General features: G+C 43.2%; 1 protein-coding gene across 1 annotated transcript in view; it reads right to left on the bottom strand.

The window, feature by feature from the left end:
• Nucleotides 1-22,500, bottom strand: part of LOC106564594 (xylosyltransferase 1) — a 114,651-nt gene that overhangs the window by 24,825 nt on the left and 67,326 nt on the right. The window contains exons 3-8 of the mRNA XM_045691150.2: nt 18,805-18,977; nt 15,471-15,673; nt 8,604-8,684; nt 4,535-4,751; nt 4,086-4,262; nt 1-237 (exon numbers count right to left, since the gene is read on the bottom strand). The exon at nt 1-237 is cut by the window's left edge and continues 29 nt beyond it. Coding sequence (XP_045547106.1) covers nt 1-237; nt 4,086-4,262; nt 4,535-4,751; nt 8,604-8,684; nt 15,471-15,673; nt 18,805-18,977 — 1,088 coding nt within the window. The remainder of the gene's footprint in view (nt 238-4,085; nt 4,263-4,534; nt 4,752-8,603; nt 8,685-15,470; nt 15,674-18,804; nt 18,978-22,500) is intronic.

The raw sequence follows: 22,500 nt of genomic DNA on the forward strand, positions 1-22,500 counted from the left end.
CAGCGATGCTGCCGCCCTGGCCAGGCCCATACGAGCAAACGCATGGTAGAGTGTGAGTTGTGTGTCGCTCAGGGTCGCGACCCCATCCGCCTCATCAAACGCACTCTCCCAGTAGGCCTGGAGGCCAGGGGTCCCCTGGGGCATAGGTCCAAACAGATAGCCATCTAGTTGGTTCACTATCTCCTGGTTAACACTGGCTTCAAACTTCCTGGCGAAGAACGTAGGACGGGCCGTTTGCTGTGAGGAAATGGAGGGATTAGGAGAGGAGGGGAGAGAAAAACAGAGAGAAGATTATAGAAATGGTGGCTTGCTGGGAACGACTGCAGAATGGGAGATGGAGTGGAAGTGAGTGGGAGGTTGTGTGTGTGTGAGAGAGAGAGAGAGAGAGAGAGAGAGAGAAAGAGTGTGTACATGTGGGTGTGCGAGGAGCAGCTTTGATTTAATATTCTCTCCCACATACAGAAGACAACAAGCAGATACACTGCCACGTCATATCACCCTGGTAAACTGTCTCAGTACCCACGTCTTGTCTTCCATCCCTCTCTCTCTCTCTCTCTCTCTTTCACGCACAACAAATGGCTTGCATTTATTAAGTTCAGGGTTGTGTCTTTCCCCCTGTCAGCTACCAGAGCAGAGCTGGCTGCTTCTTTCAAACACAAGGCAAAACCACAGAAGAAGAAGACTTCCTATTCCCTTTGTACTTCCTGAAACACCAGGGAATCCACAGGAGAAAAAGAATCCTCCCTGGCTTCTTACCTTTATCTCTCTCCCCCCATCGCTCTCTCTCTCTCCAATCCCTCTCTCTCTCTCTCTCTCTCTCTCTTTCTCTCTCTCTCTATCCCCCGCTTGCCGATCTCCATGACAACGGACATAAAACAGTCAGGAGTCAGTATAAATTCTCTCCAAAACAACTCTATCTGCGCCACCAGGGCCTTGTTGTTAAGGAGGGTTTTTTGGGATGAACTTTCTAGATGCATCGTATCGTTGTTCCTCGCTAGAGAAAGTGTGTGTGTGTGTGTGCGAGGGAGTGTCAGAGCGTGTGGGTGAGTGTGCCTGTAAGTTTGTGTGGGTGATCGGATGCATCCCTTTCCTCGCTAGAAAAACAAGGAGTGTCACGTCCACACTTTAAGAAGCATTTCGCTACTTTGCTTACGGCCCACTGAAATGGCTTTGAATGGCTGTGGGAGGCACTTACTGAAATGGCTTTGAATGGCTGTGGGAGGCACTTACTGAAATGGAAAGGGACTATAAAAGACAACTTTGGAAGGAGGTGGGAAAATAATGAATGAAGGCTCATAAGTGCTGATGTCAACAATGGCTAATTGGCGTATGTAAATGAGTTTTCTCTAGAAGATGGTGTGTGCAGTGTTTTCCACTAGCGCCGGCTGTCGACTATACAGCCGATTACAGTCCTTTTCAGCCAGGTACTTTTTCCACTTAAATTACTTTTCAATTCGTTAGTCAGAAAAAAGTCTGCCGATCCCTCTCACGCTAGAATGAACGATATGCATCCTCTAGACACCTACTGATAGGACAGGCGCCTGTCAATCACGAAGTGAGCGGTGACAGGGAAACACCGCTGGTTTGACAGTCTGCTGTCTGCCCTGCCTCTCGGTACTTGGGTGTTTGTTGTGTGTTCTGTGGTTGCAGTCACATTTCTTTACACTACAGGTTGGTGGCACCTTAATTGGATAGAATGGTCTCGGGGTACGTACAGGAACAACAGGTAGGTTAGTAGAGAGAGAGTCTCACACTGGTCCAAAATATGATACAAGAAAACAGATTGAATCATTTTAAAAGCTATTGATACTTATATGGTATTTTTATATAGTATTTTTACATGGTATTTTCAAAATAATTAGATATACAGTAGGTCTATTGATTTAATCAAAGTGGGGACAATGGAGTAGTCAACTGCTGCTTTCTGTGTAGCAAAGCCCATGTTTAACACCTGCGTCCTTCTTCAATAATACCTGTATTACAGACAGCTGAGAAAATGCCTCTTAAAAGGAAGCTTGTAGCCTGTGGAAGTCAGCAGACTCTTACAGGATTCTTTAAAGGCTCAGTGAAGGCAAACTGATTCTATTTTATTTATATCAGTGTTATTTCCTGACAGTTGCTGGTTGAAAATACAATCTAGCGTTAGAATGTACCAGAGTCACCAAAAATAGAGCTTGTTCGGCAAAAAATATATAATCTTAACATCCCTCCCCCAGCCCTGGGGAGCCTGGCTGGGGACTTTGTTTATTTGGCTGGCTACTCCATGTGCTTGTGGAAAACACTGTGTGAGTGGGGTGTTAGGATGATGGATGGATGAAGGGTAGAGGATATGATTAATAGTATTCTCTCTCTCCGTTTGTCTCTGTCTCTATGTCTTCCTTTATCTCTCTCTACGTCTGCCTCGCTGCCCCTCTGTGTCCCTCTCTCAGTCCCTCCATCTCTCTCTCCACCCCCTCTCTCTTCATCTCTCTCTCCATCCCTCTCTCTTCATCTCTCTCTCCATCCCTCTCTCTTCATCTCTCTCTCCATCCCTCTCTCTTCATCTCTCTCTCCATCCCTCTCTCCATCCCTCTCTCTTCATCTCTCTCTCCATCCCTCTCTCTTTTTTCTTGTCTCTCTCCATCCCTCTCCATCTCTCTCACACACACTCTCCATCTATCCCTCTCTCCCCATCCCCTGCTTCATGCTGACGAGGGCAATGGTTGACAGTAGCTCATGAACATTTTGCCCTGCTCCCTCAATCTCTCTCTTTCCCTCCTTCTCTCTTCCTCTATATCTCCATCCCTTGCTTCTTGCTGTGGTTGACAGTAGCTCATGAGAACTCTCTCAGCAGCCTCCGCTGCTTGGCAGACACACAGCCAGTCCTTTCAGTTCCATACACCTCAGACAGGGAGGGGACACGATTCACCCTCTTCTCCTCCCGCACTGCGCACCTTGCTGTAAATTCCTAGTGTGAGAGATAATGACGGCCCATAGGGCCCAGACCTGGCAACCCGTTGCTTATCTGGCAACCAGTGGCATTCTCGCACCAGGGCAGCAACTGTGGAACTTGGCGGCGGTTCTCACGCCCCCTCACACGATTTATTAACCCAACTTTCACAGGTACAGTTCATCAGGTGAGAGAAATCAGAGGGTGGGAAGATGGCGGCGAGGTCCAGGATCTAGTTATGAAAGGTTCTCTCTGTTGTCTGTAACAGGTGAGACTTTTCCCCCTCATCTCCTCCGTCCTGTCTTTCTTTCTCTCCTCTTTTTTCCCCCTTCTCACAGATCTGTCCGTTTCTTCACCGAAGCAGCACAACACCCCCACAGATTTATTAAGAGGACTCCTCCACACCACACATAACCATTAACAGGGACACTAGACACCCACTCCTAGACCACAGATAGAACTAGATACGTGTCCAGTACTAGACACTACACAGTCCTCCTCAGTAAATTCTGAATCATGTGCAGCTTCTAGCCTAAATATAGCATCTCTGTCAGTCTATAATAGAGCCTACTGAGCGTGGAAAACCCACACTCGATAGGATATTAATTAAGTCCTATTAATACAGTGGACTGACTGGTAGGAGGTCTGCACTGTGCCCAGTGTGTTCTGTAATGAATCACACACACACACACACACACACACACACACACACACACACACACCACACACACACACACACACACACACACACACACACACACACACACACACACACACACACACACACAGTTCCTAGGCATTTTATACTGTAATAATACTGTCAGTGTGCTCCAGTCATGCCAGAATTCCAAGGGAGAGCCAGAGAGCCCGAGTCAGGTTTGGCATCAGGGTTGGCAGCCAACAGGGCCAGACAGTAGACTAGGCAGAGGGCAGCAAGCTGGCATAGAGACTAGTTAGGTCAGCACTATGACTTTGGATGTATTCAAGTGTGTGTGTTTGAGAGAGAGAAATGTGTGAAAGAGAGATGTGTGTGTTTATACTGTATTTTTATGTGTGTGTATATGTTTTGTGTGTGTACATGTACTTGTGTGTGTGTGTGTGTGTGTGTGGTGTGTGTGTGTGTGTGTGTGCGTGCGTGTATGATACCATGTCTCACCTGGAAGCGGTGGAAGTCGGCAGGTTTGAAGTCGTTGGGGGAGCAGCCGCACCAGTCCACTATGTGTTTGTACTGACACTTACAGCCCAGCTTCCTGTTCCAGTTCGTGATGCGCAGGTTGTTGTCCACCATGCTCTCACAGTGAGCACTGTTCTCCAGCACCGTATGGAAGAACGACTGAGGAGAGAGAGAGAGAGAGAGAGAGAGAGAGAGAAGAAAATAAAAGAGAGAGTGGGTGAAGTGTAGTGTAGGCGGAGGAGAGGAGAATGAAGGATGACGCGGACACCTGGAACACTTAACCACAAACATCTCCTGTTCCTCAAACCATCTCCTCCAAGCCCTTACGTAGTGTCCTTAGGACTGCTGTGTGTAGGTGTGTGTGTAGGTGTGTGTGTGTTTACCTCAGCGAGCAGAAGTATATAGGTGTATGTGCGTGTGTGTGTTCTTACCTCGGCGGGCAGCAGTGTGTAGGTATAGAAGCGCTTCATGTTGGTGACCAGGTCGTCTTGGGAGTTTATAACGTACTCCACGAACGGACGATTGAGCAGGAACCAATCAGAACCGCCGTCCACAGAAATGCCTTCTGGTATTTTGCGGTCGCCAAGTCGCCACATGTGGGTGTCGCACTCAAAGAAAAGCCGGTCCAGACCTTGTTTGCGGATAAACCTGGTTGACCAAAAACACACGACCACACAAACATGGTTAAGTTGGTTTCTTTTACACAAAACCACTAACTTGATTTGATTTATATAAACTTATGTTACACTCAACTATATACACTTATTTTTGCTTAATTGGTCTTTTATTTAACCACATGGTCTCTTGAGGAACCTCTTTTTCCAGACACTGGGAGAAAGCAAGGGCAAAAAAACATTTATAACTTATGGCAACATAGTCCATCTCTCACAGCTGCTGTATACAGAAATGCATACAAACCAAACAAAACATCTCTGTGGTGACATGTTTATCAACATTTACAAAGTTCCATATAGCCTAGTGGTTAGTATATGTTCTGTTTGGAAAACATGATTGTATGTTCGATGTTCACCAATTTCCCTTAACGGTATATAGTCGTGGCCAAAAGTTTTGAGAATGACACAAATATTAATTTTCACAAAGTTGTTTGGAAGGAACACACAACACTATGTGTGGAGGAAAAAAGGCACAGCACACCAACATCAAAACCTCATCCCAACTGTAAAGTATGGTGGAGGGAGCATCATGGTTTGGGGCTGCTTTGCTGCCTCAGGGCCTGGACAGCTTGCTATTATCGATGGAAAATGAATTCCCAAGTTTATCAAGACATTTTGCAGGAGAATGTCCGCCAATCGCAACAGAAGTTGGGTGATGCAACAGGACAACGACCCAAAACACAGAATTAAATCCACAACAGAAGTGTTTCAACAGATGAAAATACGCCTTCTAGAGTGGCCTAGTCAGTCCTGACCTCAACCTGATTGAGATGCTGTGTCATGACCTCAAGAGAGCAGTTCATACCAGACAATCCAAGAATATTGCTGAACTGAAACAGTTTTGTAAAGAGGAATGGTACAAAATTCAACTACAGAAAAAGTTTGGTTGAGGTTCTTGCTGCCAAAGGAGGGTCAACCAGTTATTAAATCCAAGGGTTCACATACTTTTTCGACCCTGCACTATGAATGTTTACACAGTGTGTTCAATAAAGACATGAAAATGTATAATTGTTTGTGTGTTATTAGTTAAAACAGACTGTGTTTGTCTATTGTTGTGACCTAGATGAAGATCAGATCAAATTTTATGACCAATTTATGGAGAAATCCAGGTATTTCCAAAGGGTTCACATACTTGTTCTTGCCACTGTACATAGAAACAACCTTAATTAATCCACTATCCATCCTATCTCATGCCAGTAGTGGTTTTATTCAGTCAAGCCTGTCTAACTCCTGGTACACACACACATACACACGCACACACAAACGCACACACACACACACACACACACACACGCACACGCACACGCACACACACACACACACACACACACACACACACACACACACACACACACACACACACACACACACACACAGACACACACCATAGCACAGCACGACAGGCAGCCAGATTGTGATTGGTGTCAGTGTGTGTCAGTGTGTGTGTGTGTGTTTACCAGTGATTGGCATGTCATTAAGTAGCGTGATAGGGCATGGAGCAGGGCGGGGGCAGGGCTGGCAGGCAGCACCTCGCAACGGCAACAAGGGAAGGTTAATTAATAAAGCTACAGATGGAGCCTAATTGGATTATGACTCAGTCACCGAGCTGGGGCAAGGAGTGTGTGTGTGTGTGTGACACTGGAGGCTCCTCAGAGGAGGAAAGGGAGGACATCCTCCTCAGTGAATTTCATATTTTTTTTAAATAGTGAAATATTAAAAGTGATCCTTTTAAGATAAAACTATACTAAATATATTCACACGTCACTAAATAATTTATTAAAACACGCTGTTTTGCAATTAAGGTTTACAGTAGCCTCAACAGCACTCTGTAGGGTAGCACCATGGTGTAGCCGAAGGACAGCTAGCTTCCGTCCTCCTCTTGGTACATTGACTTCAATACAAAACCTAGGAGGCTCATGGTTCTCACCCCCTTCCATAGACACATTACTTATGACAACTTCCGGAGGACGTCCTCCAACTTATCAGAGCTCTTGCAGCATGAACTGATGTGTTGTCCACTCATTTAAAGGATCAGAGAATGAATCTAGTACAGAACACATAGGCTACAGCTAGCTAGCACTGCAGTGCATAAAATGTGGTGAGTAGTTGACTCAAAGAGAGAAAGACCATATTAGAACAGTTCTGTACAAATGGATTATTTCAAAAATTAAGGAGAAGCAAGAGAGAGAGAAAGCTAGCTATATTTCATTGTTTTTTTCACTTTCACTTTCACATACTTAGCTAGCGAATGCAGCTAGCTAGTTTAGCCTACTCAAACACCCGGCTCAAACAGAAAGGGATGTCATGTTAGCCAGCTGGCTATGGCTATCCAACACTGGAACTTTTCCAAGTCAAGGTAAGCTTTTGGTTTGATTAATTTATTGCCACCCGGGCCGCCGGTGTAACTGCTAAACTGTTTGCTGACTGTACACACAGTACTGCATGATTGTAGCGGGTTTACTAACGTGTTAGTTCTAGTAGCTATGTTGACTACGTTATGACGTTAGCTAAAATGGTGACAACAATGTAGGCTGTGTTTAACGGTTATGATATGAAGGTTAGGCTTGGAAAGGTTTTTTCGCCTGGTCACAAGCAGTGTGATGCACTGAAGTCCACATGCAAAGGAAACAGGTGAGAGGAGGAGAGCGTGTAGATACGAGAAGGAAGTGATCATACTGTTTGTATGTGGCTGATATGAAAGTGAACCGAGTCTGTTGAAAAACGTTACCTGAATTTTTCCAATAGAAAATCTTGTTTGCAACCGTTGGACTAATGATTACACCCTAGATCAGCTAGATGCAGGCAAGTATGTGCAAGGCGGTATTGAACGTGTCACTGTCTGTCGCCTTGATAACTCAAATTTCTCTCTCGACCTGTCCCTCACTCTCCAAGAGTGTGCAAAGCTGTCATCAAGGCAAAGGGTGGCTACTTGAAGAATCTCAAATATAAAATATATTTTGATATGTTTAACACTGTTTTGGTTACTACATGATTCCATATGTGTTATTTCATAGTTTTGATGTCTTCACTATTATTCTACAATGTAGAAAATAGTAAAAATAAAGAAAAACCCTGGAATGAGTAAGTGTGTCCACACTTATGACTGGTACTGTACGTTGCAAACTTTCATTCATAGGCTAGGTTGTAGCAACCTCATGATGGGTATAGGGGCAATTCGTGTATAATTTAGTGACCTAAACCTATCAATGTGTCACGACTCCTACCGAAGGTGGCTCCCCTTCCTGCTCGGGTGGTGCTCGGCGGTCGTCGTCACCGGCCTACTAGCTGCCACTGATTCCTTTTCCCCCTTTCTGTTTATTGGTCTCACCTGTTTTGCTGATTAGTTGGGTTATTTTAGCCAGTAGGCCCGCCTGCTCTGTGTGCGGGATTATTTATGTGTGGCTACTATGCACACTTGTGTTTTCGTGTGTTCGGTCGTGGGCTTTTCTCCGGACTGTTTTAGTCCCCAGTGTTTGGGGCATTTGTTTTGTGTGCCTATTAAAGCACTACCCGGTACTCTCTGCTTCCTGCGCCTGACTTCGCACCCACTACACCCAGAGCCTTACACAATGTTACATTGAACTGGGTGAATGGAATATAAATGACAGTCATCCAATATGCGGTAATAAATATAAGGCCATGCTCATAAAAAAAAAAATGTTCTCCCTCATCTTAAACGGCACCGACCACCACTGGTGTGTGAATGAGAATACGAATAAGTGAACATGTTTTAATGTGTCTGTATCATGCTAGTGTGTGTGTGTGTACTTGCGATCACTTGTATGTGGGTGTGTATTTATCAGTGCGTGTGCTTGTTAGATCTCACCTGGCGTTGTCTCTGCCGTGGGACTTGATGAAGTTCATGTCTCTGTACTTGGACAGGAAGGCGACCAGCTGGCTGTTGGTTCTGTTAATGACAACCAGGAAGAGATTATTAGAAACCAACCAATCAGTGGAAACGACAGCCAGGAAGATCATAATTACCAACCAATCAAAGAGAGAGAAGTAGAAACCATATGCCATATGATAGGGCAATACAACAGCTTTTCCCTGTCATCACTTTTCAAGGGTTGTCAAGGATATAAAGGGATAGTTGTTAAAGGGATAGTTCTCTATAAAAACCTAAGTACGCCAGCCATTTTCATGGACTCTCACTCATACAACCGCCACTCACTTTTATGCTCAGTTTGTTTTTGGGGTGAACTATTGTTTTAACGGAACATTTGATCATTCATTATTTAACTATCCACTATGATCAGGGACCAGGGTTTTCCAGGACAGTTGGTCAGGAAAACGACTAACTCTAAATACAAAGACAGTAAACATAACATCCATTTAACAGTTGGCTCAATAACCAACCCCACAGGCACTATACAATACAACAGTCCAGTGGAGTCAAACCCTTTCTACACAGCCCAGCCAGGCTAAAAGCTTCTCCTCTGCAGTGCAAGCCATCATTGCCACAGTCAAAGGTATTCTCAACAATACAGATGTCTGCAGGGTGTAAAGCAGGGTAGGGGGAGGCTGTCTGGGACTTTAGATGACAGCTCAGTGTGCCTTTCTAAAAGAGCCTAAACTCTCCTTACAAAGCTGGGCTAGCGCAGGCTGAAGGGATGCATATTAATGCCATTTACTGATGAAGGAGCAATTTCACAGCCCCAAGGCTTTACTTAGCAGATGTAGTGGAACACACACGCACGCGCACACACACACACTGATGTTGTGGAGCAGAACACACACACACACGCACGCACACATACACAGACAACACATACAGAGCATAGCACAGCGGGGGAAATCCAGGTCACAGCAGAGATTTGCCAGAGTTGTGCCATTGTGCCTGAGTGGTCACACAGTCTGTCCAGTGGGTCTGGTTGGTTTGCTGACTGACTGTCTGCCCCCAGGGTGCACTCTCTGTCTCTCTGTCACTATCTGTCTGGCTGGATGGCATTCACACACACTGCGACCATAGCCAGTACCACAGAATTACCAGCCAAGCCCATATCACAGCCCTGCAGTCACCCTTATACCAGCACCATAAAAACACCCTGCTACCCTGTTGGCATATGCCCTAATTGCACACTCTTAGCCAAATATACTTTACTATACTGTACTATACTGTACATGTACTGTAATATCATGTACTATACTGTAATATACTGTACCTACACTGTACTATACAGTAATATACTGTAATATCATGTACTATACTGTAATATACTGCACCAACACTGTACTATACTGTACCTATACTGTAGCTATACTGTACTATACAGTAATATACTGTAATATCATGTACTATACTGTAATATACTGTACCTACACTGTACTATACTGTACCTACACTGTAGCTATACTGTACTATACAGTAATATACTGCAATGTACTGTAGTATACTGTAATATACTGTATCTATACTGTACTATACTATACCTATACTATACTGTAATATGCTTTACTATACTGTAATGTACTGTACTATACTGTAGCTATACTGTACCTATACTGTACTATACAGTAATATACTGTACTGTACTATACTGTAATGTACTGTAGCTATACTGTACCTATACTGTAGCTATACTGTAGCTATACTGTACTATAATGTACGGTACCTATACTGTACTGTACTGTACCTATACTGTACTATATTGTACTGTACTGTACTATACTGTACGGTACCTATACTGTACTATTCTGTACGGTACCTATACTATACTGTACTGTACGGTACCTATACTGTACTATACTGTATTGTACTATACTGTACTGTACTATACTGTACTGTATGGTACCTATACTGTACTATACTGTATGGTACCTATACTGTACTATACTGTAATGTACTGTACTATACTGTACTATACTGTAATGTACTGTACTGCAGTACTGTACGGTACCTATACTGTACTATACTGCACTGTACGGTACCTATACTTTACTATACTGTACTGAACTATACGGTACCTATACTGTACTATACTGTACCTATACTGTACTGTACTATACTGTACGGTACCTATACTGTACTATACTGTAATGTACTGTACTATACGGTACATGCACTGTACTATATGGTACCTATACTGTACTATACTGAACTGTACTATACTGTACTGTACGGTACCTATACTGTACTGTACTATACTGTACTATACTTTAGTAAAGTAGTTATATATTATTTAGTATATTATTTAGTAAAGCAGCTGTATAGTCTTTAGTAAAGCAGTTATATATTATTTAGTAAAACAGCTGGATAGTCTTTAGTAAAGCAGTTATATATTATTTAGTAAAGCAGCTGTATAGTCTTTAGTAAAGCAGCTGTATAGTCTTTAGTAAAGCAGTTATATATTATTTAGTAAAGCAGCTGGATAGTCTTTAGTAAAGCAGCTGTATAGTCTTTAGTAAAGCAGTTATATGTTATTTAGTAAAGCAGCTGTATAGTCTTTAGTAAAGCAGCTGTATAGTCTTTAGTAAAGCAGCTGGATAGTCTTTAGTAAAGCAGTTATATATTATTTAGTAAAACAGCTGGATAGTCTTTAGTAAAGCAGTTATATATTATTTAGTAAAGCAGCTGTATAGTCTTTAGTAAAGCAGCTGTATAGTCTTTAGTAAAGCAGCTGTATAGTCTTTAGTAAATCAGCTGGATAGTCTTTAGTAAATCAGCTGGATAGTCTTTAGTAAAGCAGTTATATATCATTTAGTAAAGCAGCTGTATAGTCTTTAGTAAAGCAGTTATATATTATTTAGTAAAGCAGCTGTATAGTCTTTAGTAAAGCAGTTATATATTATTTAGTAAAGCACTGTATTATCTTTAGTAAAGCAGCTGGATAGTCTTTAGTAAAGCAGCTGGATAGTCTTTAGTAAAGCAGTTATATATTATTTAGTAAAGCAGCTGTATTATCTTTAGTAAAGCAGCTGGATAGTCTTTAGTAAAGCAGTTATATATTATTTAGTAAAGCAGCTGGTTAGTCTTTAGTAAATCAGCTGGATAGTCTTTAGTAAAGCAGTTATATATTATTTAGTAAAGCAGCTGTATTATCTTTAGTAAAGCAGCTGGATAGTCTTTAGTAAAGCAGTTATATATTATTTAGTAAAGCAGCTGGTTAGTCTTTAGTAAATCAGCTGGATAGTCTTTAGTAAAGCAGTTATATATTATTTAGTAAAGCAGCTGGTTAGTCTTTAGTAAAGCAGTTATATAGTCTTTAGTAAATCAGCTGGATAGTCTTTAGTAAAGCAGTTATATATTATTTAGTAAAGCAGCTGGATAGTCTTTAGTAAAGCAGTTATATATTATTTAGTAAAGCAGCTGTATAGTCTTTAGTAAAGCAGTTATATATTATTTAGTAAAGCAGCTGGATAGTCTTTAGTAAAGCAGCTGTTTAGTCTTTAGTAAAGCAGTTATATATTATTTAGTAAAGCAGCTGGATAGTCTTTAGTAAAGCAGCTGGATAGTCTTTAGTAAAGGGATCCCGAGTGGCGCAGCAGTCTAAGGCACTGCATCTCAGAGCTAGAGGCGTCACTACAGACCCTGGTTCGATTCCAGGCTGTATCACAACTGGCCGTGATTGGGAGTCCCATAGGGCGAAGCACAATTGGCCCAGCGTCGTCCGGGTTTGGCCGGTGTAGGCCGTCATTGTAAATAAGTATTTGTTCTTAACTGACTTGACTAGTTAAATCAAGGTTCCATTTAAACCAGGGGGTTAGAAAAGGGGATAAAAGCAAGACAACACTGCCTGTCTTGAAGAGAAAAGCCTGGAAAGAGATCCTCGCTCTGGGACAAAACAACCATGTAACTTATCCCTCCCTCCTCCATTCCTCCATACCAGCCCCCCGGGCAGACACACAGACACCACCACTAGGGCGAGGGGGAGAGGGTATTTGGGCTGGGCCTTTCAGGCTCATCCATGCGGATGGGAGGACATTATCAGAGAATTAGACAGGGTATAATGCCTGTTTCTCTCCTACAGCCTTCAGCCTATACAGACACACTGATTACAACATAGCAGCAGCACCGGACCAGACCAGGGCTAAGCCTGCATTCCTTATAGCATTGGTGCTCTATGGCTGTAGCATATTGTAGGGATTGTCCCTTCATTCCTTACACAGCATCAGTGGAGAAGATGACCATAGGGTGGATCATAGCCTGGTTTTTCTTTTAGTGAGGTACTATGACCGTAGCATAGACTGGTTGGCTTCATTCTACACTCACACGACAGTTGAATTGAACTGAATTGAAGAGGGCTGTCCAAGGCAAGTATACTTTGTCACATAGTTTTCTTCTTTTTGATTGTATCACTATATGGCATTGTAGATGAGCAGGAGTGGATTGAGGGAGTGCATTGATGACCAGAGCGTTGTGGGTTAATGTATGTAAATATTGTTTAATTAGGAAACTTGAGTCAAATCTAAGAAGTGGTCCAAAAAAGCACTTGCTAAGCAAAGATATTACTGTCTGCTATGCCAACATGTAACCCCTATCTTTCCCCCTTCTCTTACTCACTCTCTTCTGTCTCCTATCACTCCCTCTCCCCCCATCTCTCCTGATGGGCCTATAAAAACCTCCAGTGTCAGCCCTTTCCTCCACCACATCACCGCCATGCAAATGAAGAGAAGAAGAGGAGACAGACAGGAAGAAAGAAACAGCTCATCAGCACACCACAAACACTTTCACTCACACACACACACACACACACACACACACACACACACACACACACACACACACACACACACACACAACACACAACACACACACACACACACACACACACACACACACACACACACACACACACACACACACCACCTGTTGGGAAGTCAATACATATTGACCTAGGGGCAATTAACATGTAATCAGTTCATCATGTAACCTATTCAACTGAGTAAGTAAACCAGGAGAGGGATTGGAATCCGGGGGGAACAAATGTGTAATCACCTTAAGAAGAACCGGAGATCTACTGTGATTGATCTATTTAAGTTGTTTAGCTAGGGTCTTTGTTGTAAGTCTGCAGTGATTGTGACAGTATGGATTCCCTGAGGGCCTATGGGGTTATATAGCTGTGTGTCTACTGTCTGATAGCTATTCAGATGGCTTTTAATACCGTATGCATCTCTGAACTGTAAATTATAATTACACAACAAAGGACTATCAATCTCTCAATATTTTTTATCCATAACATCACCAAACTGGTGTTCAAAGTGTTCAGTTCTGTAATGTCAGTGTCCTTTCATGTCAGGTCACACAGGGAGCATGTGAAGTAGTATTTCTTCTCTGTCTGACTCCTGGCCACTCAACCCTAACCAGCTTGACTGCTTCGAAGGAGAAGTGGCCCAAAACATCCTGCAACACCAAGACGTTCCATTAAAACCAATTTGCTATCAACACAGCTGCTGCTACTTCCGTACTTAAACATAGACAGTGCAATCGTGAAGTATTCAGACCCCTTGACTTTTTCCACATTTTGTTACATTACAGCCTTATTCTAAAATTGATTAAATAAAAAAAATGTCCTCATCAGTCTACACACAATACCCCATAATAACAAAGTAAAAACAGGTTTAGACATTTTTGCTAATTTATCACAAATATAAAACAGAAATACCTTATTTACATAAGTATTCAGACCTTTTGCTATGAGACTAAATATTTAGCTCAGGTGCATCCTGTTTCCATTGATCATCCTTGACATGTTTCTACAACTTCATTGGACATTTAGACATTTAGAAAGACACACACCTGTCTATATAAGGTCCCACGGTTGATAGTGCATGTCAGAGCAACAACCAACCCATGAGGTCAAAGGAATAGATGAACGGAGCAAAGTACAGAGAGATCCTTGATGAAAACCTGCTCCAGAGCGCTCAGGACCTCAGACTGGGGCCGAAGGTTCACCTTCCAACAGGACAACAACCCTAAGCACACAGCCAAGACAGTGGCTTCAGTACAAGTCTCTGAATGTCCTTGAGCGGCCCAGCCAGAGCCCAGACTTGAACCCGATTGAACATCTCTGGAGAGACCTGAAAATAGCTGTGCAGCGACGCTCCCCATCCAACCGGACAGAGAGGATCTGCAGAGAAAAATGGGAAAAGCTCCCCAAATACAGGCTTGTAGTGTCATACCCAAGAAGACATGAAGCTGTAACCACTGCCAAATGTGCTACAACAAAGTACTGAGTAAAGGGTCTGAATACTGAATACATTTGCAAAAATTTCTAAAAACCTGTTTTTGCTTTTTCATTATGGGGTATTGTGTGTAGATTGATGAGGGGAAAAAATGTAATCCTTCTATATAATAAGGCTGTAACGCAACAAAATGTGGAAGTCAAGGGGTCTGAATACTTTCCGAGTGCACAGTAGGTCAACTATCTGGAAAACCTTGCCCCTCCACCCAAGTCACGTGATGGGGTAGTCTGCAGCGCTGAAGTTAATGAAGAAGTCCCAGCTCCAGTCGGTCATGGTGATGAGGTCTGACATGCTGCTACCCTCTACCCCCCACCATCCTAACCCTCACCCCCTACCCCCCTGTCACCTCCACCCCAGTCACCTGATGGGGTAGTCTGCAGCGCTGAGGTTGATGAAGAAGTCCCAGCTCCAGTCGGTCATGGTGATGAGGTCTGCCATGCTGCTACCCTCTACCCCCCACCATCCTAACCCTCACCCCCTACCCCCCTGTCACCTCTACCCCAGTCACCTGATGGGGTAGTCTGCAGCGCTGAGGTTGATGAAGAAGTCCCAGCTCCAGTCGGTCATGGTGATGAGGTCTGCCATGCTGCGGAGGTACATGGTGAGCAGGCTGGCACCGCCCCAGATGGTAGCCATCCTCCAGGGCGTCACCCTCACGTTGGGGTACTGGGAGGCCAGGTCCTGCACCTGTCTGTGAAGGTAGTTGGAGCGCTGGAGGGGGAGAGAAGAGGAAGAGTTTAAAACGTGTCAAACTCATTCCACGGAGGGCCAAGTGTCTGCAGGTTTTTGCTACACCCTTGGACTTGATTGATGAATTAAGGTCACTGATTAGTAAGGAACTCCCCACACCTGGTTATCTAGGTCTTAATTGAAAGGAACATCCAAAAATCAACAGACACTAGTCCCTCCATGGAATGAGTTTGACACCCGTGGTTTAAGACAATATCCTACGTATAGGATAACGGTATAGACCAGGGCTCTCCAACCCTGTTCCTGGAGAGCTACCGTCCTGTAGGTTTTCACTCCAACCCCAATCTAGCACACCTGATTCCAGGGACGGTCCTTGACGTTCTGCCACCATAGGCAAGACCAAAAAATAGACATCTATGATTGGTGATCCAGACAGGACCAAAAACCAAAGTCTGTGGATGTGGAAATCAAGGCTGGTCCGGAACTGCACCAAAAAAATATGTCCAGAAGACGTCTGCGTCGGTCTATGATTACTGAGGTGTAGCCTACAGTGTTGCCTGAAATTGAATTTTATGAATGCCCATCTATGTGGTAAGCCTACCACTTGTAGAACACCAAAAACCGACATCCGGACAGGACCAAATAAAGACGTCCAAAAGACAACGGCTCGTGCTTACTGGGGTGTAGCCTACCATGTCGGCTAGCAATGGAATTTTATGAATGCCAATCCATGTGGTAGGCCCACAGTTTGTAAAACAGGCCGTTGCATTGGCTTTATTAGTCCTGAATCCTGTGACGAATCAATTTGGCTATTTATGCTCTGAATTTCAGCTAGTAGCTTCCCAACTTTATCAGGAGTTATCACAAACCTATTTGCAATGTGTTTACACAACGGGAAATACAGAAGTATTTATTTTTCAATATGATCAGCTTGTCAAAAAAAAGACAGATACAAACATGAAACCACTGATCATGACAATGTGGTGAAACTCCTGGACAACAGTTGTGATTCCATATTGTCCATCTTACTTTGACCTGTCCAGTTTTTAGGACGTGTCGTTTGTTAACATGACAGCCCCTTTTTTACTTGATTGAGCACCATTTAGGTCAGGCTCTTTGACCGGAGAAACGTACATGAGGTAAAAAGTGTCCGTTTCATTACATTGTCATACATTTTATCTCCAGCCTGTAGGCTATAGAAGGCCACATACATTTTCTACCATATTCTATATCTGCTACGTTATGTTATGTTAGATAATTTTTTTGATTGAACGTTGTTGGAGCGCTGCAGAGATGCATCTCTCCAACAGCACCCTGGAGAGGCGCAGTGGGAATAGACAAGCAAAATATTTGACAAAGTGGGCACTGCTTATCAAAGGGTGGCATCAGAGCTCACCTAAAAAGCCCATTTGCCAATTGGTTGAAAGAATTTGTCATTGTTTTTGGGCAGAATTATGTGAGGTTTTATTTGTTGTTGTTGGAGTTGCGTCTTGGTCAGTTTAGCTCAGAAAATGCCGCCCTCATCAATCTGCCGCCATAGGCTGGTCTATATGTATATAGTAGTAGTGTGAGGTGGTAGATGGTAGTCTATAGGCTGGTCTATATGTATATAGTAGTAGTGTGAGATGGTAGATGGTAGTCTATAGGCTGGTCTATATGTATATAGTAGTAGTGTGAGGTGGTAGATGGTAGTCTATAGTCTTACCTGGTCTATATGTATATAGTAGTAGTGTGAGATGGTAGATGGTAGTCTATAGGCTGGTCTATATGTATATAGTAGTAGTGTGAGATGGTAGATGGTAGTCTATAGTCTTACCTGGTCTATATGTATATAGTAGTAGTGTGAGGTGGTAGATGGTAGTCTATAGTCTGGTCTATATGTATATAGTAGTAGTGTGAGATGGTAGATGGTAGTCTATAGGCTGGTCTATATGTATATAGTAGTAGTGTGAGATGGTAGATGGTAGTCTATAGGCTGGTCTATATGTATATAGTAGTAGTGTGAGATGGTAGATGGTAGTCTATAGGCTGGTCTATATGTATATAGTAGTAGTGTGAGATGGTAGATGGTAGTCTATAGGCTGGTCTATATGTATATAGTAGTAGTGTGAGGTGGTAGATGGTAGTCTATAGTCTGGTCTATATGTATATAGTAATAGTGAGGTGGTAGATGGTAGTCTATAGGCTGGTCTATATGTATATAGTAGTAGTGTGAGGTGTGGTAGATGGTAGTCTATAGGCTGGTCTATATGTATATGTAGTAGTGTGAGGTGGTAGATGTAGTCTATAGGCTGGTCATATGTATATAGTAGTAGTGTGAGATGGTAGATGGTAGTCTATAGTCTGGTCTATATGTATATAGTAGTAGTGTGAGGTGGTAGATGGTAGTCTATAGTCTGGTCTATATGTATATAGTAGTAGTGTGAGATGGTAGATGGTAGTCTATAGTCTTACCTGGTCTATATGTATATAGTAGTAGTGTGAGATGGTAGATGGTAGTCTATAGGCTGGTCTATATGTATATAGTGGTAGTGTGAGGTGGTAGATGGTAGTCTATAGTCTGGTCTATATGTATATAGTAGTAGTGTGAGATGGTAGATGGTAGTCTATAGTCTGGTCTATATGTATATAGTAGTAGTGTGAGGTGGTAGATGGTAGTCTATAGTCTGGTCTATATGTATATAGTAGTAGTGTGAGATGGTAGATGGTAGTCTATAGTCTTACCTGGTCTATATGTATATAGTAGTAGTGTGAGATGGTAGATGGTAGTCTATAGGCTGGTCTATATGTATATAGTGGTAGTGTGAGGTGGTAGATGGTAGTCTATAGTCTGGTCTATATGTATATAGTAGTAGTGTGAGATGGTAGATGGTAGTCTATAGTCTGGTCTATATGTATATAGTAGTAGTGTGAGATGGTAGATGGTAGTCTATAGTCTGGTCTATATGTATATAGTGGTAGTGTGAGGTGGTAGATGGTAGTCTATAGGCTGGTCTATATGTATATAGTAGTAGGTGAGGTGGTAGATGGTAGTCTATAGTCTGGTCTATATGTATATAGTAGTAGTGTGAGGTGGTAGATGGTAGTCTATAGTCTGGTCTATATGTATATAGTAGTAGTGTGAGATGGTAGATGGTAGTCTATAGTCTTACCTGGTCTATATGTATATAGTAGTAGTGTGAGGTGTGGTAGATGGCCTTGAAAAGTCGCTGGAACTGTCGTGAGGCTCTGCCGTGGACCACCAGGACGAAGGCTATCCTGACGGGGGCCGACGGCGGGCCCTCTGATGAGTCCTCCTCCCACGCCACGTTGGCATTGGCCTTACCTGAACAACACAATGATACCGTACAGAGACAGGTTGTTAGTCATTCATACAGAGAATAAAACATGTACCTGTATCTATAACTCTCTTACGAGTCTTCCTCCCAGACGCTGGCACTGGCCTTACGTGGACAGAATAATAACACACACATTAGGTTCATCGTCTATACTTCATACACTGGAAGGTATACTGAACATGTGGCGCAGTAACTCCAAAGTTACTGTACTGTTACTGTGCATACTATGAAGAAGAAGAAGCATGTCACAAGGAGATGAGTTTCATTCACTATGTGACCATAGAGTTATTTGAACCATGACTAGCAAGGCCACAAGATAGAAATAGGAATCCTAGAACCATTCCTTTGGGTTTGGGGTGGAGTTCACTTGACAGTGTGTCATCATTGCTCTGTACCACACTCCCAGAATAAGACTTGGAAGTAAGTAGACAATGACTATTCCAACTCACAACCACATAATCAAACAATTCCAGCTCTCACCAGAAACCATTCAAAAAGCCACACGGATTCATATAGTGGTTTCTTTCATTCTAATAGTAAACGCATTAAAAAAATGATTTCCGCTCAGAGCCTCTTGGTCTTGTATTGTGTTCTCCATCAGCAAATAAGTACTAGGGGAATACAATCCAGCACCATTATCACATATGGTGGTTGTTTTGTGTTCACAGGGCCTATGGAATTACAGGAAACACAGAGCTTTATTGAGACGTTATGTTTGTTGACGACAGAGAGGACAAGGTTGTTCAGGAGATAATGGCAGTAATCTGGTCCTCTGTGTTGTGAGGGAAGGGGACTTGGTTTCCCAGAGGGCAGTGGTGGATAATGTCACGACTCACTATGGTCCCTGGATGGGCAGAAAAGAGGAGAGAAGATGGTGGGTGCTTTCACCCTCTTAGGGTGTGCTGTCCCTGAGGTAAAAAGGCAACAAGGCGCCCCTCCCGGTTCTTCCCTGTGTCTACAGCAGCGGGGGACGTGGTAAGTGTTTCAACCCCCTTAGAGTATACTGTCCCAGGGGTAAAAAGATCACAAGGTGCCCCTCCCCTTCTGGCTCTTTCTTCTCTGTGTCTGGACAAGCTAGGCTCTTACTGCTGTCCTGTAATTATCTCAATTGAAGGGCAGGACCTTTTGCTTGCTTGTATTTAAAGCAACCCTAACCCTAACCCTAACCCTAACCCTAACCCTAAACCTAACCCTAAACCTAACCCTAAACCTAACCCTAACCCCTAAATCTAACCATAAACCTTACCTTAACCCTAACCCTAACCCCTAAATCTAACCATAAACCTTAACCCTAACCCTAAACCTAACCATAAACCTAACCCTAACCCCTAACCCTAACCCTAACCCTAAACCTAACCCTAACCCTAACCCTAACCCCTAAATCTAACCATAAACCTTACCTTAACCCTAACCCTAACCCCTAAATCTAACCATAAACCTTACCTTAACCCTAACCCAAACCCTAAACCTAACCACTAACCCCTTACCCTACTCCTAATTTAACCCTAACCCTAAACCTAACCCCTTACCCTACTCCTAATTTAACCCTAAACCTAACCCCTAACCCCTTACCCTACTCCTAATTTAACCCTAACCCTAATCCCTTACCCTACTCCTAATTTAACCCTAACCCTAAACCTAACCCCTTACCCTACTCCTAATTTAACCCTAACCCTAACCCCTTACCCTACTCCTAATTTAACCCTAACCCTAACCCCTTACCCTACTCCTAATTTAACCCTAACCCTAATCCCTTACCCTACTCCTAATTTAACCCTAACCCTAAACCTAACCCCTTACCCTACTCCTAATTTAACCCTAACCCTAACCCCTTACCCTACTCCTAATTTAACCCTAACCCTAACCCCTTACCCTACTCCTAATTTAACCCTAACCCTAATCCCTTACCCTACTCCTAATTTAACCCTAACCACTAACCCCTTACCCTACTCCTAATTTAACCCTAACCCTAATCCCTTACCCTATTCCTAATTTAACCCTAACCCTAATCCCTTACCCTACTCCTAATTTAACCCTAACCCTAATCCCTTACCCTACTCCTAATTTAACCCTAAACCTAACCACTAACCCCTTACCCTACTCCTAATTTAACCCTAACCCTAATCCCTTACCCTACTCCTAATTTAACCCTAACCCTAAACCTAACCCCTTACCCTACTCCTAATTTAACCCTAACCCTAACCCCGTACCCTACTCCTAATTTAACCCTAACCCTAAACCTAACCCCTTACCCCACTCCTAATTTAACCCTAACCCTAAACCTAACCCCTAACCCTACTCCTAATTTAACCCTAACCCTAAACCTAACCCCTAACCCTACTCCTAATTTAACCCTAACCCTAAACCTAACCCCTTACCCTACTCCTAATTTAACCCTAACCCTAACCCCTAACCCTAACCCTACTCCTAATTTAACCCTAACCCTAACCCCTTACCCTACTCCTAATTTAACCCTAACCCTAACCCTACTCCTAATTTAACCCTAACACTAAACCTAACCCCTTACCCTACTCCTAATTTAACCCTAACCCTAAACCTAACCCCTAACCCTACTCCTAATTTAACCCTAACCCTAAACCTAACCCCTTACCCTACTCCTAATTTAACCCTAACCCTAAACCTAACCCCTTACCCTACTCCTAATTTAACCCTAACCCTAACCCTAACCCCTTACCCTACTCCTAATTGAACCCTAACCCTAAACCTAACCCCTTACGCTACTCCTAATTGAACCCTAACCCTAAACCTAACCCCTTACCCTACTCCTAATTGAACCCTAACCCTAAACCTAACCCCTAACCCTACTCCTAATTGAACCCTAACCCTAACCCCTTACCCTACTCCTAATTGAACCCTAACCCTAAACCTAACCCCTTACCCTACTCCTAATTGAACCCTAACCCTAAACCTAACCCCTTACCTTAAAATAGCCTTTGTCCTCCTAGAGATTCGAGAATATTCCTTGTTTTACTATCCTTGTGGGGACTTTTGGGAATTTTAGCTCCCCACAAGGATAGACGAATCAACCCACCCACCCACCCCCACACACACACACACACACACACACACACACACACACACACACACACACACACACACACACACACACACACACACACACACAATCAGATTGAACAGTAATTGGTAGGCAGCTCGGGAGATTCACTGGCTAGCATGGCACTAGGCTAATTGGCGGAGCGCTTCACCAAGCACTTTGAGGCTTGTGATATGTTAGCTAGCTGAACTAATGAGCCAATGTGTTGTGTGTCTCTACAGCTACAGGGACGTGATAGGTCTAAAAACGCCAGACTCTGCCACATCCCTCTTCTTCCTCTCTCCTATCGCCATCAATCTTTCAAGCTGCCTCTCCCTCATCTGCTATCAGCACTCTCTCTCTCTCCATCATTTCATTCTTCCCTCTCTCTCTCTCCTTCATCTTGTGTAACTTCTGTGGCTCATGGCCGTCCATCTCAACCAGTCATGCGAGCG

Source organism: Salmo salar, chromosome 12, assembly GCF_965601325.2.
Source record: "Salmo salar chromosome 12, fSalSal1, whole genome shotgun sequence".
In the NCBI taxonomy this organism is placed as follows: Eukaryota; Metazoa; Chordata; class Actinopteri; order Salmoniformes; family Salmonidae; genus Salmo; species Salmo salar.